At 39.7% G+C, this 16,796-nt stretch overlaps 1 protein-coding gene and 1 non-coding gene across 2 annotated transcripts; one reads left to right on the top strand and one right to left on the bottom strand.

The window, feature by feature from the left end:
* The first annotated feature begins 1,499 nt into the window (after positions 1–1,499).
* On the top strand, positions 1,500–16,424 carry lok (ovarian-specific serine/threonine-protein kinase loki). Its single transcript, XM_080281141.1, has 10 exons — positions 1,500–1,642; positions 3,424–3,529; positions 4,770–4,878; positions 6,139–6,296; positions 8,341–8,468; positions 10,029–10,142; positions 12,947–13,150; positions 13,660–13,868; positions 14,384–14,579; positions 14,907–16,424. The coding sequence occupies exons 1-10, from the start codon at positions 1,607–1,609 to the stop codon at positions 15,060–15,062; spliced, it is 1,416 nt and encodes a 471-aa protein (XP_080137267.1). The 5' UTR covers positions 1,500–1,606; the 3' UTR covers positions 15,063–16,424.
* LOC145411268 (5S ribosomal RNA) lies at positions 7,057–7,175 on the bottom strand. Its single transcript, XR_013899395.1, has one exon. It is a non-coding gene; the product is annotated as a 5S ribosomal RNA (ribosomal RNA).
* Positions 16,425–16,796: the final 372 nt, after the last annotated feature.

Below are 16,796 nucleotides of genomic sequence, written 5' to 3' on the forward strand. Positions count from 1 at the left end.
GTTTGGCAGTGCGTGTTTAACTTGAGAGTCACCAGACTGAGTCTGATAAGTATTTACAATGCTTGTGCATGGACAGGTGTGCATATGAGCTAGAATCAGGATCTGGGGGCTCGAATGATGAGTGAATGTGTGTGTGGCCCATTTCATTAGGTATGCTGTTGATTAGTTCTCATGTTTTTATTTTCGTTTTCATTAGTTTTTGGAGTCTGCTTTACCCCACTTTTGGATAGCAGAAATAGGTGGGTTGATGATGATGACGACTATATGCAGCCAACAGTATATAATAATGTATGCTATGCCCTCCTGTATGAATATGCACACATCTGAGGTGTGTGTGTGTGTGTGTAATTTGCCTGGAACAGGCAGCATCAGAAGTGTTTAGTAGGGCATTTAAGAGTACCAGAAAGAGTTTGCATTCTGTGAATATTTGGCTGGATCAGAGAAGGAATGAGTAGGAGTCAGTTACTGTAGATGCGAGTGCAAAGGCATCAGTAGACCCAAGACAGATGTGGGAATCTGTATTAATGCTTATCCCGCTCACTCAGTGAAAATCAAGATACAGCAAAGGGGAACAAGTGTGGATGAAACTGCAGTATGGGGACACAAGTAGTCTACATGTGATATTTTAAGGATTGAATGTTCAGTCAGTTTGGATGCCTTGGAAACCACGTGTAAAGCTGCTGTACGTATGCTATAAAACAGGCTTTTGTATGTATGTTCGTTAGCGCATTACACATTGTAAGTAGCACCGCTCGCTGGTGCAGTGGTAACGTTCTCGCTTGCCAACTGGTGGACGGGAGTTCGCGCCTCGCTCAGGTTGCGAAAAGTTTCACTGACGAAGTGGGTGGTTACTGTCCCCTTTGAGCAAGGGGACGGGTGTGTGCGTGTGTGAAGTTCACAGCCTTGCCCTTAGATCGGACTATATGAGCTCTCAGTTCCCTTCCGGGAGGGTAAAAGCTGACGATCACGACCATCAAGTGATCCTGACTGACCCGGTGAATTACCTACCCCAGTATTGTAGGCAATTATTCAAATTCGAATTTCGCGCCAGGTACTTTGGTGAGGGAGAGGATATAATAGACATGAACATTGTCAAGCATTTTTTTTTTTTTTTTAATTAGAGCTTAAGTCTGTTAGTTTATATTTAAGTTATAATGTATTTACATGTAGAGAGAGAGAAACACTTTCATAATCTTTTTAGTAAAGGGTCTGTTGGTAGAGTTAGCAGAAGCAGACCACTGAGTTGTGCCAACTTAGCAATATGTGTTGCATCAATGTGAAACAATTTTCTACTGGATACGGTTTTGAGTGTTCAGCAACCTGGAGTCTATTTATACTTCTAAAAAAGGGCAGTACTCTGGGAATTTCAATAGAATTTCAGCATTTATTAGATTTGTGCATCTAGCGATATTATGGTGCAAATATTGCAATTTTAATACAAAATACATTGTTGGCAACTTTGAAAAATTGGACTTCGGAGTCTTCGCTCGTGTGTTGAATGGGAGGGGAAAGCGATGTTTCAATGAAGTTTTTCTCTGATAATTACGAAGTGGCATACGCTTTGGCTGTCAGTTTTGGTGACTGATTACATGGTACTTTGTCAAGCATGGAGAACTACGCCAACAGTCAAGCCAGTACGCAGGTAAGATAGATCAAAGATTTTCAAGGTTGTGGTGGTTCGTGAGTGTTGCATTATATTAACTCCGTCACAAATGATATAAAGTTCGTTGTAGTGAGTATTTTAATATGACTGCAGTACATGAAATATCACGGTTGAGTTGTAGCCAAGATACCTTACTCATATCTAAGCTACCACCCGACCTTGATGTTGCAAAAAAATTGCAATTTGATAAACTGAGTTTGCATTATTTGTGACAACCTTAAACAACAACGTTGCTGGAAGTCATTTACTTAGAGTCAGTTTCAGAAATAAAGTATATCATTTTTGCCAATATTTTCAGAGTAGTAAGGTACAGTGTTTAAAGTCAAACCCTTAATAATCATGAGCCATTTCCAGGAAAATATGTGTCAAATTCACTTCAGGTTACCATGCATTCATTATATATATATATATTACATTAAACTCTAAATTAATACACACCAGTGAAATACTCCAGTATTTTTTAAAGGTTGTAGAAGTGCATAGCCTTAATTTGAAGCCATTGATTATACATCCTCATCATATTAACACACAGACCACAGGGAATTGCTGCACAGAAGGTTTGATTTTCAGATCTGTTCAGCTCCAAAGTCAGTTTGTCACCACTTGCCGTGTCTGTGACCCAACCTAATTTGACCAAACTAATGTAACCTAACCTCATTTTACGTAACAGTTTAGCCTGACCTAACCTGATATAACCTTAACCATTAGCCTGACCAATTCGAACATCACAACTTTGGGACTTAATGCATCAACAAACTCAACCTTTACTCTTAATATCGTACTTGTCATTTCTGTGGAATTTTAATGTCATAAATGAATTTCACAATTATGTAACTTAATTCCCGTCACAAAAAATTCATTGTGTTAATGGGAGCACTCTATAGTTTTGTCTGTATTTAAGTGTTTTATGTTTAAATCATGCCATTTGTTGACACTTCACGAGTGACACTGCGAACAAATTTCGGTAACTCTATCAGGGTCATCAGTGCTCCCAGGGGATGATTGTGACTGAAATGTCATTGAAGGAAGATGTCAGAAAACATTTCAAACCATTTCAATTGTAGTTGTGGTTTCTAAATACAGTATTTACTGTTCCCCCTCACTTTCACCCACATATCAGGCTTGACTACTGGCTAGAGGGAAGGGCACAAATAATGATGGAGTTATTGAGTAAGACATGATGTAGTAACATCTCTGATACTTTACTCATGCAACCATGGAATCTTCAGGTTATAGGATATGTGCTGTGTAAATATGGTCATTAAAAAAAAAAAAAAAAAAAAAAATGTCTAGTGCCAATGAATATTTTCAGCCACTTGTAGCTAGCAATTGTTGGGTTTCAGTCACAGTGCAGTTCAGTGCATGCAGGTGAATTTAAATTGGTTTCAAGATGGTTAGGACCAGAGAATGCTCAGGTTAGGTTGTATGATTAGGGTACGGTATGGTAAAATTGTTCCTTTAATTTAGATTTTAAAATAAGTTAACCAAATTTTGTGGGAAACATGAGACTCATAAGATGAGGTGATGATATTATGAGTGATTTCTTATAAAAACTGAATGTCAGAATCATATAGAACACCTAAAAAAAGAAAAGTTTATTGGGTGCTAAAAGTTCAGTGGTTGTACAAAAGTAAAATTTTATCAGAATCAGTAATAATAGTAATAGAAACTAGGAAAACAAGAAAAAGGTCATGATAATGATGATTACCGTATTTTGATTTTATTGGAAGTAATCTACAGTAGCATTTCATTACTCTCAGGGCCTTCGTGAAACTCAGGAGGTGACCAGCCAAGATGTGTGCACTGCAGACAATGACAGTGTTTGGGGACGATTCTACTCAGTGCGGGACAATGTAGCTGTGTACAGTAAGTATAGTGTTCGCTACCTGATATTTAACTTCTTCAGTGTGATGATTTAATTTTTACTTTACGTTTACTGCCATAAGATGCATCTGTTCAGTTTAAGAAGGTTATCTAGTAAAGGCGGATTCACAACGGATGCTACGCAAGCTATGCTATGGACGCATGCTAGCGATGCTTGCTATTTGACTGTTTACACTGGAAGTCATGCCGGCTAGCTACATCGCAGACGTTACGAGAGATACTGATCACAGTCAGTTGTTTTTGACAGTTGGTTCGCTGCAGCTATGGAGGAGAATATGAAGTGGTTCTGTGAGGAGGAGGAGGAGGAGCTATTATTGCTTACTTTAGCCCTTTCTATAAAAGACAAAAGTTTGGGGAATTCCATCATCTAATTCAAGAACTTTCAGGTGATGAAGAAAAATTAAAACAGTATTTTAGACTATCCCCCACTCAGTTCAGTGAGGTTTTATCAATGATTGAACAAGACATCAAGAGATAAGATACAAATTATGGGAACTCCATAAGTGTGAAGGAAAGGCTGGCCATTACCTTAAGGTAAATTAAAAGATAAATTTAAATAAGGTAAATGTAAATAAATGTAAAAAGATACATATAAAAGATAAGGTAAATAAAAAGATGCAACATATGTATTACATCATTTATATGCCACTTGATATGTATTTTGTCAGTAAATGACTTACCATCCATGTCAACGGCTTTTGCAATCTCCTGCCAACAGCAGTCCACCCTTTACCACATCCCAATAATCATCAGAAGTCATGTCATATGAGTGCGGATATTTCCGTACTTCTTCAATAAGTTGCTCCATTGCATCCTGTAGCAGCCGTCTGTCTGTACTGTACTCGTCCGAGGGGCAGGCAGACTGAGTGGCATGAGAGTCGGTGAGACTGTTGTGGAGGGGGCTGGGCTGGCGTCGGCATGGCCACTAGTGCACATGTGTGATGGAAGCTATGGCAAGGAAAATCGCTGTAGGAGCGATCTTCAGAGCTATGCCCGCGTTATCACAAGCATCGCTTACATAGCATTGCATCCGGTCTAGACAACCCTGATGAAAATAACACAAACAATTTCACAGTCACCTGGCTAGCATAGTTAGCATAGCTTGCATAGCATCTGGTGTGAATCTGCCTTAAGGGGTTAATGAAGGCTGTAGCCAACTGCCTTATTTGAAAAAATTTTCCTAAGCTAAATAGAACCACTTGCTGACTGCATTATTTTACAGACCTGGTAAACAGCTCGTATACTTTTGGTCGAGGTGAAGCAGACTATCGTTTCAACCGGGAAAACTTTGACGGCACATACCTCCCAACCATATCCAAAATTCACTTCAGGTTAGTACAGCACTGGTTAAGCATTAAGGCATCTGTGTATAGACAGAGTAGATAAATAGGCATAAGACAGTAATGCTTACTTTTAGCTTGGGCACAATTAATATTTTACAGTATATTTCCCACCACCAAATTTTATTCATCTTACAAAGGCACCATAGTAATGAAGATGTTTATGAAAGCTATAGATATTTAACAATGTAAAAAAAAAAAAAAAAAAATCTGCAAAGCTGAATAAATTCATCGAAGTAACAAAAAATGGCTGTTATAAATGTGGAGGGATTAAGCAGCCGAACATCAGTAACTCCTAATGGTAGAGTAACTGTTATTAACTGGAACACACAAAAGACTCAAAGTACAGTATAGCAACTCTTCGCCTTGGAAGCTAGCATTGGTAATTTTAATTTAAAAGATGGGTAGACTAGCAGTTATACATGTGGTGTGGAGAAAGATTAATGAAAGTTCCATCTGACCCTTCCATTTAAACTAGTCTCAAAAGGTTACGTAAAGACTTCAGATTTGGTGATTGCAAGAATACAGTATAAAATAGGTCACCACTTTTATTTTGTTCTTCTTTCACCTTCCAGCATCAGTTCTTTTTTGTCATCATCATCAATGTCATCCCAATCTCCCTTTCATTCAAGGATAGGATGAGGCAGGTTTCAGAAAAAACACAATAGAGGGAGAAGTTAGCAGCAACATACCAGTGAAATGGGCCTACACTCATTCAGTCACCATGCAAGCACCCACTTTCCTGATTTTGACCATCCACACACATTTTTCTATCTGTCTGTTTCCAGATGCGGTAATCACGGAAGGGATGGCCACAAACAGTTTGTCTCCATGTCACCCTGTCCTTTGCTATTTGCCTGCCCTCCCTCCAACTTGCACCTCCTTCAGTCATGCTTTACTCCATCCCTCCGTCTTATCCATCATCTCTCCCTCCTCTTCCCCCTAACTTCACTCACATACGTTCTTGTAGCCGGTCTCATATATATATATATAGATATATATATATATATATATATATATATATATATATATATATATATATATATATCTATAGATCTATATATATATAGATATAAATCTATATAGATATATATAAATATATATAGACACAGTATATATATATATATATATATATATATATATACAGTATACATACATATATATATATATATCTATATCTATATCTATCTATCTATATACAGTATATATATATATATATATATATATATTTTTTTTACAAACCTCTTGCAGAGTAAGCCGGGTGTTCACTGCAGACTTGGACCCTGTGGTGATCATTGAAGACCTGTCCTGTAATGGGACCTACATCAACAAAAAAAACATTGGGCATGGGAATAAGACCGTCCTAAAAAACAATGATGAAGTTGCCTTGTCCTCCCCCCAAACCAAAGGTACTTTCAGAAGTTAATCTTTTGTGGGTGTGAATGCACTTGAATGATTTTAGTTAAACCCATTTACTTTTTTTTTTTTTTTTTTTTTTTTTTTTTTTTTTAGGTGGGGGCACTCACCATCCACTCACTCAATCTAGTGCTGTTCTCGGGTATCTGCCCTTTCATCTCCTCCATCTTCCTTTCTTTCCATCCTCTTCTGTCTTTCCTTCATTCTTTCCTTGTTCTTCTGCCTACGGGTGACTTTACACTCCCTCTTCTGTTTTTGTTTTCTTCAATCTTGCCTCTTCCTTCTGCGTGTGGGTGACTCTGCTCTGAGTGACAAGCCAAATGGTTTCCTGTACACCAGGAAACCATTTACTATGCTGGGTGGTAACCATATAACCAAATTTTGGCGCATGATGGTTTAGTGAGTAATTATGGTGCTCCAGTTGGATTGAGCCAGTGAAGGTTTATATCCAAGGGATGGTTGGGGTTTATTGCTCACCTAATGCCACTAAGGGATGAGTGAGGCTGGTCACTCTCATCTTAAATGTCAGGACCAACTTGCTTAGCCCCGGGCTTCTACACTTCTCATGGGGCAATGTAGGATTGAGTGATGAATGAATGAATACCCGGTAATAATTTTGCAGTTTCCTGATCATTCATCATTCATTCATTGCCAGACGCCATGTATCCCAGACGGGGTGGCCAATGGCTTAGAGTTAATTGTTTTACAGGGAGGGGCACTAATCCTCCACCAACCCCACTTGACACGTAGGGATGCCAACAGCATCTGGTGTTCCCAGGCGGTCACCCATCCAAGTACTAACCAGACCCAACGTTGCTTAACTTCGCTGATCGGACGGGAAGCGGTGTACTCAACGTGGTATGGCCGTTCCTGATGATATTATTAATTGCACATATACTTCCCATACTGGCACATTTACTTGAAAATAGTTGAGATGTGTAGGGAACTTTGCCATGGGTCTTTAAGTGGCTCTAGGTTATATTTTATGTTAACATTTCCAGATAATTTCTTTCAGCATAGGAGACACTGGATTGGAGAGGTTAGATTTAACCTTCACTAACTCTTTTCACTTTAACTTGGCCTAAAATTGAAATCTCCAAATTGAAAGCTAATCTGTAACGAGGTAAACACAAAAACATAGCGCTCACTGTGAGGAAGTGCTGTGGAAAGGATGTGGAGTCAGTATTGTCATTTCTTACCACTGAACCCTGGGAAACCAAGCTGCAAAATGATGAAAATCTTGGCCAAGTTAGAGTGATAATAGTGTAGGTGTTCAACTGAGTAAAACCATCTGTTAACAGCAAGAATGAAATATAAAATTACATGGTCAGAGTGAAGTGATAAAACACTTACTATAGCAGTTGCATCTGTCTTGTATACTGTACATATAGCTACAGTAGATAAAACTCTAGAGAATGAGACTGACTAGGAGAGTGTATGTGATGGAGGTTAAGAGGGAGGAGAGGAAGGGGAGACCAAGGATGAGATTGAGGGATGGACTAAAGAGATATATGGGAGAAGGTGGGGGGGGGGGTGAGTTGTAGGTACGGCGCCAAATGGCAGAGAACGATGACATGGAGGCAGTTTGGGGACACCTCATGGATCAGTATATCTGGCAATAGATGGATAGATTAGGCTCATGATTGGCCAGTTAAGGATCCAGTGTGTTTTTTGGTTAGTTAGTTGGGTTAGTTAAAGCACATAACCCATTCAGTCTATGGAAGTTTTTGTTTCATTCTTGGCATTTCCGGATTATCTTACTCATTTTGAAACTTTTCAAGTTAAGGAATAAGCATTAACTAAAAAAAAATACATCACTAGACTGAAGTTTATCTCAAATTCAATCCCAAAAAATTTCTCCCCACTTTTTTTTTTTTTTTTTAAATCTGATTTTTATCCCCTACAGTGTTTGTGTTTAGTTATTCATTTATTTTTTCAACTTGCAAAAAATTTTCTCCTCCCCCAGTGTTTATTTTTTTCTGGAACTTGAACCAAAATTTTTTCTCAAACTCTAGTCAGAATTTTTCTCCCCCTCAGTGTTTATATTCCATGACTGCCTGAAAAATGATGACCAAGACTACCCTGATGAAGTGACCCAGAGGTATACTGTGACCAAAAAACTAGGTGCCGGCAACTTTGGCGAGGTGCGGCTGGCTTATAAGCAGGTGAGTTGCTGTACTATCTGAAGACTTACTGCACTACATGTTTTCCATTTCCCTCCTACCTTATCACATGTATTCCAGTTCTGTCCTACAATGCTGCTTTTAGGGTAGTTGACCACTTGCAAGTTTTGGGGTACAAGGAATTTGGAAGAATCCAAGGGGTGGTTGAGCTTCATTGTGTATATCAAACCACTTGGGTAAGCAACTGGTCACATTTTCAAGTTATGGTCAAAATAGCATAGCCCAGGACCTGAGCATTGTTATTGGTGAAGTAGGGGACTGAATAATGGATGGATGGAAAAAGTAAAATGCAGAATTAGAAAAATTATCATTATTAGTGGTTGGTAGGGGCGCTGTCCATCTACTCACTCAGTGTAGTGCTGCCCTCAGGTGCTTGCCCTTTCCTCTCTTCCTTCTTTCCATTCTTCCTCTTCTATCTTTCTTTCCTTTGTTGTTTCCTTTTCCTTCCGTCTATCAGTGACTCTGCATGGAATGATAAGCCAAATGGTTTCCTGTACACCAGGAAACCATTCACTACACTGGGTGGTAACCATATAACCATATTATGGCACCTGGTGGTTTAGTGGGCAGTTAAGGTGTTCCAGTCAGATTAAGGCAGTGCAGGTTTATATCCAAGGGGTGGTTGGGGTTTTATTGCTCATGTAATGTCACTCAGGGATGCGTGAGGCTGGTCACTCTCATCTTAAATATCAGCACCAACTTGCCCAGCCCTGGGCAGTTACACTTCTCGTAGGACAATGTAGGATTGGATGATGGGTGGATGGATGGATTATTTTTATGTGTATGTGAGTGAGGTGGAGGGAGGGGAAGGCCAAGGATGAGATGGAGGGGTGGAGTGGAGAGGTATATGAGAGAGGGGGGTGTGAGCTGGGAGCAGGGCAGTGAAATGTCTGGGGACAAGGAGGCAGTTTGTTTGTGGCCACCCCTTACGGGATTAAGGCATTTGGCAATAGATAAATTTATTATTATTACTATTCCGTGACTTTCCGTCTCTGGTTTCCATCATACCTATTGAGGATGTACAGCACCATAACCTTATTACACTGACCTAGTTTCAGTCACCTTGATGTACTTTTCAAGGTTGCAGGTCCAGAAATCATGAAATTTCAGCCTCAGTTTGCTCCAAAACTATTATAGATATATGGACATGGAAGGAAATCCCGTGATAAAATTATGTTCCAAGTATTTGTATGGAAAAAAGTTTTTGAAGGTCGTTCATGCATGACATTACGATATTTGGGACATCCCACTTTTTAACACCTTTCATTTGGTCTGCCGTACAGGAAACACCCAAACATTTGTAAGGCACTTCTTTGCCATACAAGTTTTGTCTGGTCCTAGACTAGATCTGTAGACATTTTGGTGGCAGATTGACGAAAGGTTTTTGAGTTATTACAAAAAACACTGTTCTTAGAGGTGGAGATCAGTAACTGTCTCTGGCACAGTCTTCTAGTTATGATTGTTATTGTTAATGGATGTGGAGGGTATTCAAATGGGACATTATGTTGGAGAAAGTTATCATTAATTATGTGTCCATTTCAGGGTACACTTGAAAAGTGTGCAATCAAAGTACTGAAGAAGAAAGGGAGCCAGATACAACTGAACAACATCAAACAGATTGGGAATGAAATACAACTTCTACAGTCTGTTAACCATGTGAGTATCTATTAATTACAGTTGTATGTTTCTGTGCATATAGGTGCTAGAAAGGGACATCTTTACATGGTGGCACTGACACAACAGGGCAACTTCACTGCCTGTGATTCAGGCATCCTTCGTCTCCTTCCATATAATCTGAAAGGAGGTTGGTGGACAAATGGCAGCTTCAGGCAGCAGTTCTCTGGGTTCATGTTCAAATGAGCCAGGGGCTACAGCAGCCCTGGAATAGGAAATGCACATCTAAACATTGACTGCAGAAAAGATGAATGATAGTGTATAACATTGTTATCCAAACCCTTTTCCTGCTTAAGAATATGGTGGGGTAGGGGTCAGAAAAAAAGGAAATAGAAAGTACGAAAGTGGGACAGCTGCATACCCAGTGAAGAGGGCCAGGTAATCCATTGATGGAATAGTTATATGCAGAAACTGGATGTACTGTAGGTAGATTGGTGAGAAAGGTATAAGTGAATCTGAAGGTGGGGAGATGTGTTGTAAAAACAAGAAGGTAAACAGATATGGTAAAGAGGGTGAGAAAATGGTTTATGGAATTAGTATTACATTGACTTCATGTATTTATTTCTCCCATCCTGGCTTTAATGGTAAGTAAATAAGAATGTGGCCCATTCCACTGGGTGTGCTGTTGATTAATTCTCCCTTGCACAGGTTTCCTCTCATTGCTTTTTGAACCCTATCTCACCCAAATCATAGGTTGGAAAAAGATGTTGGGATGACGATGGTCAGGGTTAGCCCCAGCCCCTCAAAAAGTGTCGGCAGTTTTTTCAAAAGATTCCATTCCCATGCGATGAACCAATTTTTTTATTTCCAATTATTTTATATAACAACATGCAAATAATTGTTTAATTATATTAGAAAAATAAACTCTACATTTTCTATTTTCAATTCTTGTTAGTAGTTGGTGGGGGCACTGGCCATCCACTCACTTGATGTAGTGTTGCTCTTGGGTGCCATCCCTTTCCTCTCTACCTTCCTTCTTTCCATCCTTCCTCTTCTGTCATTCTTTCCTTCATTATTTCCTCTTCCTTTTGCCTATGGATGACTATGCCTAGCGACAAGCCAAATGGTTTCCCGAACACAAGGGAACCATTTACTATGCTGGGTGGTAAACATATAACCAAATTGTGGCGCCTGGTGGTTTAGTGGGCAATTAAGGCACTTCAGTTGGATTAAGCCCCCTGGGGGTAGGGGGGTTTTCAAGAATACTCCCTCAGTATCCCTGCTTGTCGTATGGGGTGACTAAAAGGGCTGGCGAAGGGTTAGTTTCCCTTCCCGGAAAACAGCTAACTAAAAAGACTAACATGAAGCCTCGGACAAGGACTGACCAAAAGATGACGACCAAGGACTGGACAAAGGACATGGTACGGATTGCGACGTGGAATTTAAGGGGTGCGAATGATGAGGTGAAAGAGAGAGAGATTGTCCAGATGCTTGAGGGTGCAAAAGTGGATGTATGTGTAGTAACTGAAACTAAATGGAGAGGAGTGAGTGTGAGAAAATGGGAGTATGGATGGGGTGTATGTGCAGGAGTAGGTGAGAATGAGAGGGCAAAAGAAGGAGGGTGTATTGTTGTGAGTAAAAGATGGAAGAAGAGCATAAGAGAGTATGGATCAGTTGGCTTAAGGATTGTGTGGGTAAGATTGAAAGTTGGAATACAAATGTGGGTGATTGTGAGCGTGTATGCGCCAACGCAAGATCGTGCAGGCAGAGTGAGAGAAGAGTTCTGGACAAATGTAGAAATGTGCATGGAAAAGTTTGGAAGGAATGAGAGAGTGTTTTTGATTGGTGATATGAATGGTAAAGTAGGTAATGTGAAGGTGGATGTAATAGTTGGTGAGTGGGGTGTGCCTGCTGAGATAGATGAGAATGGCAGTGCATTAGTGGACATTTGTGCCGGGAGGGGGTTGGTGATAGCCTATACCCTCTTCAGGCACAAAACGATCCACAGGTATACATGGCGAGTGATGAGAAGGGTGGGTGGTGAACTGAATGAATTACCTTTTGCAGGTTTATATCCAAGGGGTGGTTGGGGTTTATTGCTCATGTAATGCCCCTAAGAGATGAGTGAGGCTGGTCACTCATATCTTATATGTCAGGACCAGCTTGCCTAGCCCTGGGCTTCTGCACTCCTTATGGGGGAACACAGGATTAGATGATGATGATGTTTTACATTCTGTATCGTATTGCAATATCCATCCATCCATCCATCATCCAATCCTACATTGCCCCATGAGGAGCGTAGGAGCCTGGGGCTAGGCAAGTTGATCCTGACATTTAAGATGAAAGGGACCGGCCTCACTCATCCCTGAGCGGCATTACATGAGCAGTAAACCCCAACCACCCCTTGGATATAAACCTCCTAAAGGTAATTCCGGTTTGGGTGCCTTTATTACCCACTAAACCACTAGGTGCCATAATTTGGTTATATGGTTATCACCCAGTGTAGCAAACGGTTTCCTGGTGTACAGGAAACCATTTGGCTTGTCATTTAGCGTAGAGTCACCCGTAGACAGAAGGAAGAGGGAAGAATGAAGGAAAGAAAGAAGAGGAAGGAAAGGAAGAAGGAAGGAAGAGAGGAAAGGCCAGTTGCCCGAGAGCAGCACTACATTGAGTGGATGGTGAGCGCCCCCACCTGCCACAAAAAAAAAAAAAAAGATTAAAAATCTAAAAACTATCTCCTAAAATTATTTTTTAATCCCAGATTGCAACATTGGCAATTGGCAGTGTGATACCTGATGGTGGTGGTGGTGATTGTGATAATGATGATGATTTATTCCTCCTCTCAGCCTTTCATCATCAGAATGGAGGATGTAATTGACACTCCAGACAAGATATACATAGTGATGGAGGCAGCGGGTGGAGGGGAGCTGTTCGATCGCTTAGTGCATGGAGGTCGACTGCCTGAGGATACCGCCAAATTCTACTTCTATCAGCTGGGAGTGGCTGTACAGTACCTTCACTCACGTAGGATCACACATAGAGATATTAAGGTGGGATTTGTGTTCTTTTCACACAAAAATATCAGGGTAAGCAGATATCAAGGTATAATTTTGTTTGGTTTAATGCCCCCCCCCTCCCCCCCATTTTTTTTTTTTGAATGTTAGATGCAGTTGAGCTCAGAGGTTCATAGTTGAGTCGTACACCAGAGCTAGTGTCTTCTCATCCTTTAATCATACCTGTGGTCATAGCCAGGTGTTTGACATAATGAAGGCTTGTTGTCTAGTGCTAGTGTGATATTTGCAGCATAGTTGATCGCACAAGTAACAGTCTGTGGTGGCACTGGTGCTTGTACAGTTTAGATGTATGATGAATATTTGATTCAGTGGAACTAGTTCTCATGAGATTTATTGAATTACTGTAGTTCTTCCTTTATGTTTTCTTTCTTGTTGCTTTCTGGATTCTGCCTTGACCCAGCCTTAGATGGGAAAAGAGATTGGATGGAAATGGTTGTGGCAATCTGTTACATATGGTCCGTAAAGCAAATTTTTCTTGCTTGCAGCCTGAGAACATACTACTAGCCACTGAGGAAGAAGATACTTGCATCAAACTCACTGATTTTGGTCTCTCCAAATTGGCTGCAGACACCTCCCAGATGACAACATTCTGTGGTACCATGTCATACATCGCACCAGAACTGTTGGATTTAGGCACACTTTCCTACACCAACAAAGTGGATATGTGGAGTCTTGGGGTGGTGCTGTTTGCAAGGTAGAATAAACCAGGAAATTCAGAGTTTTTTCATGTGGCTGTTGATTTTTGTCAGACTTGACACATTGTATATCAATAGCCTCTAGTGCAAACTACTGTATATCAATATAAAACCCTGCAGTGCTGATTCTTTGAGATAATTGCCTCCCCAGAGTCTTTGTTTTATAGTAAATGTAAATTGTACCTCATGGCTGGCAGAACTTTATTGTACCTTATGAGGTCTGCAGCTTAGTAAAGGTTAAAATGATAACAAATAACATAAAGGTTTACATCTGAGGAATGGCAAATATAGCAGTGTTTACATTTCAGGACTGGTTGAGGTTAATTCCTTGCATAATGTCCACATAAATGAGATAGACTGGTCACTTGTGCCTAATATGTTGGGACTGTGTAGCCTTAGGATGGTGTGTTGGGACTGTGTAGCCATAGGATGGTGGAATATAATAGTGATGTTGATGATTGGTGGATTGTGAATAATGGCTACCATATCTTTCTTCTTGTTCCCTGTCCTACAGTCTTTGTTGTTATGCTCCGTTTGATGGTGATGACTTGAAGGTTCGCCACCTGATTAGGAACGCTATTTTTGACTTCAACCGTCCTGTGTGGAATGATGTTTCACAGGATGCCAAGGATCTCATCACCAAGCTCTTGGTAAAGGAGCCAACAGAGAGATTGGATGTAGAACAAATGCTGAATCATCCTTGGTTGCAGGTTAGTACATTTATTGCTTAGTATCATATTTGTAAGTTACCATTCTTAATTGTCTTTGGAGGCATCATAACACCTCTTGTCAAATGAATTTTTCTGCTTCTGCATAATACCACCAATATCCTCTCATATGTTAGTCTCCTCTTTATCCCCCAAAATAAGATAGGTTGACTGTCGGAGAAGACAACTTCAGCCTGCAGTCCACCAGGGTCAGATTCATATGAGCCTGGAGTTGCAGCTACTACCACTACAATGACTAAGATATTGCAAGAATAAAACAAAAATACATGCATGTGGTGAATTAGCTAAGCATTTCTCTTCCTCAATCAGGATGATGCTGTGCAGAGCAAAGTTAAGGATCTCTTGGTGAAAGAGCAGGTGTCCCCTTCCAAAAAGAGACGACATGAAGACAGCGTTGTAGATGAGAGAGAAATGTCCACTGCTAAAACTCCAAGGTTTCAGACAGGAATTACCAAGATAATGTGAGTGCATTTGTTATTAGCATTTGGTGCTGTAGAATTTGAAATTTGTATGTTTAGTACCGTATGTAATTCTGCAGTCAATAAACAGAATCTCTCTAAATATAACAACTGACTGTGTTCATGGATATTGATAAAAGGGCCAGTTAGATGTTGCCCTAACTTTGTGTACATTGTTATGCAGTCATTGAATACTGTGACACATTTTTACCTCCTGATAATAGTTATTCAGGAATGACTTGATCAGTCCTTTAAGTCTTAAAACATAAAGTTTTTTCTTTTATATACATTGCAAGTATATAGTAGTAAAAAATAATAAAACTTGAAAGAATCTACCCAAGACAGGTGGGTAACCTAGTTTATATTTCACTTGTAAAATTGTTGAGAGTTATGCAAGCAAGTCGTTTGCTTTATGTATACACTGCAGCTCTCCCCACAGTAGGAGGTGAGAATGAGTCTTGGATGTTGAAGCTTAAATTTTAGTGACAGAACTTTAATTGCAAATTTGACAGTTTGCACTGTATAGAAATGAAGTCTATTAAAAGTTTCAGTGGAAGCTAAAACATGCTATTACAGTAGTTATGAAAATGAAAATATTAAGATTTATGAAGCACCACCCCTAAAACTTTTCAATATAACTATTTTTTTTCTTGCATTTTGCTGTTGTCCCACGTCTGAGATTCTGAGTTACAGATGGAATGGACGGTGATTTAGCGTATTTTTGTACTCAGCCATGAAATGGCGTACTGTCGTAAAGCAGGGAAGGGGAAATTTTGGAATTGAGAAGCTGCGTCCATCTTGTTTAAGGTCTTGGGAGGAGGTGGGGATATGTCACATTCAGGGCAAATACTATGCTTAATAGATTAAATGGGTGTGACTGCTGCCCTGGTACAAACATAATCCCAGCACAGATCAACTCAATAGGAATCAGACTACCTTCGTATATGTGCTGAGCTGGGCATAACTTTGCAAACAAAGTACAAAGTATGGTCAAGTTGATATAACTTTAGTTTGATCATGACTTTTTGTGCAATTGTCCATACAGTGAAGCTTGATATTGAGAGAAGACAGGTTATCTGAAGTCTGCTAAAAGGGGATTGTCACAAACTGTAAAAAAGTGGGGATTAGCTTGAGTGTTTCTCCTGTGATGAAAACAGTGATGGAAATATGTAACCCCCCAAACTGTTGGATGTGTACTGGTATATAATTACAAGGTGCCCTGAAACCCCCCCTCTGGGACAGTTTCCCCATCCTTTTCGAAAAGTGAACAAGTTTTTGTTCTTAATGCAATAACATTTACCATCAAAAAAGAATATCTGTTTAATTTCTGTACATATGCAAGTATTTAGTTAATATTTCTTTCATTAGAACTCAGTTCAGTATTTACTTTTTTTTTTTTTTTTTTTTTAAGTATTTGTCACTGTACAAGCACTCATCACTTAATGTCTGGTTACGTTGTGTCGCATGAATGTTGCAGCACAACTGTGAATTTCTCTTTGCTGACTGCAGTATTCCGTCATAAGCTGTAATACAGAGTTGTATCCAAAATGGTATTGGAGGTTTCATAGCATCTCTTCCTTAATAATTTACTCTTGCACTTTACAGTACACCCCAGTATCCTTTTTTTTTTTTTTTTTTTTTTGTTGCACCCCAGTAGCCTCGTTTATATTATTGATGCAAAGTATGTCGATCTTATAACAATGCAAGCAACATGCAAGAGAATGTTAAGGGAAACCGTAGT

The sequence above is a fragment of the Coenobita brevimanus genome, chromosome 88, assembly GCF_032717465.1.
Source record: "Coenobita brevimanus isolate Jiangsu-jjx chromosome 88, ASM3271746v2, whole genome shotgun sequence".
NCBI classification, from domain to species: Eukaryota; Metazoa; Arthropoda; class Malacostraca; order Decapoda; family Coenobitidae; genus Coenobita; species Coenobita brevimanus.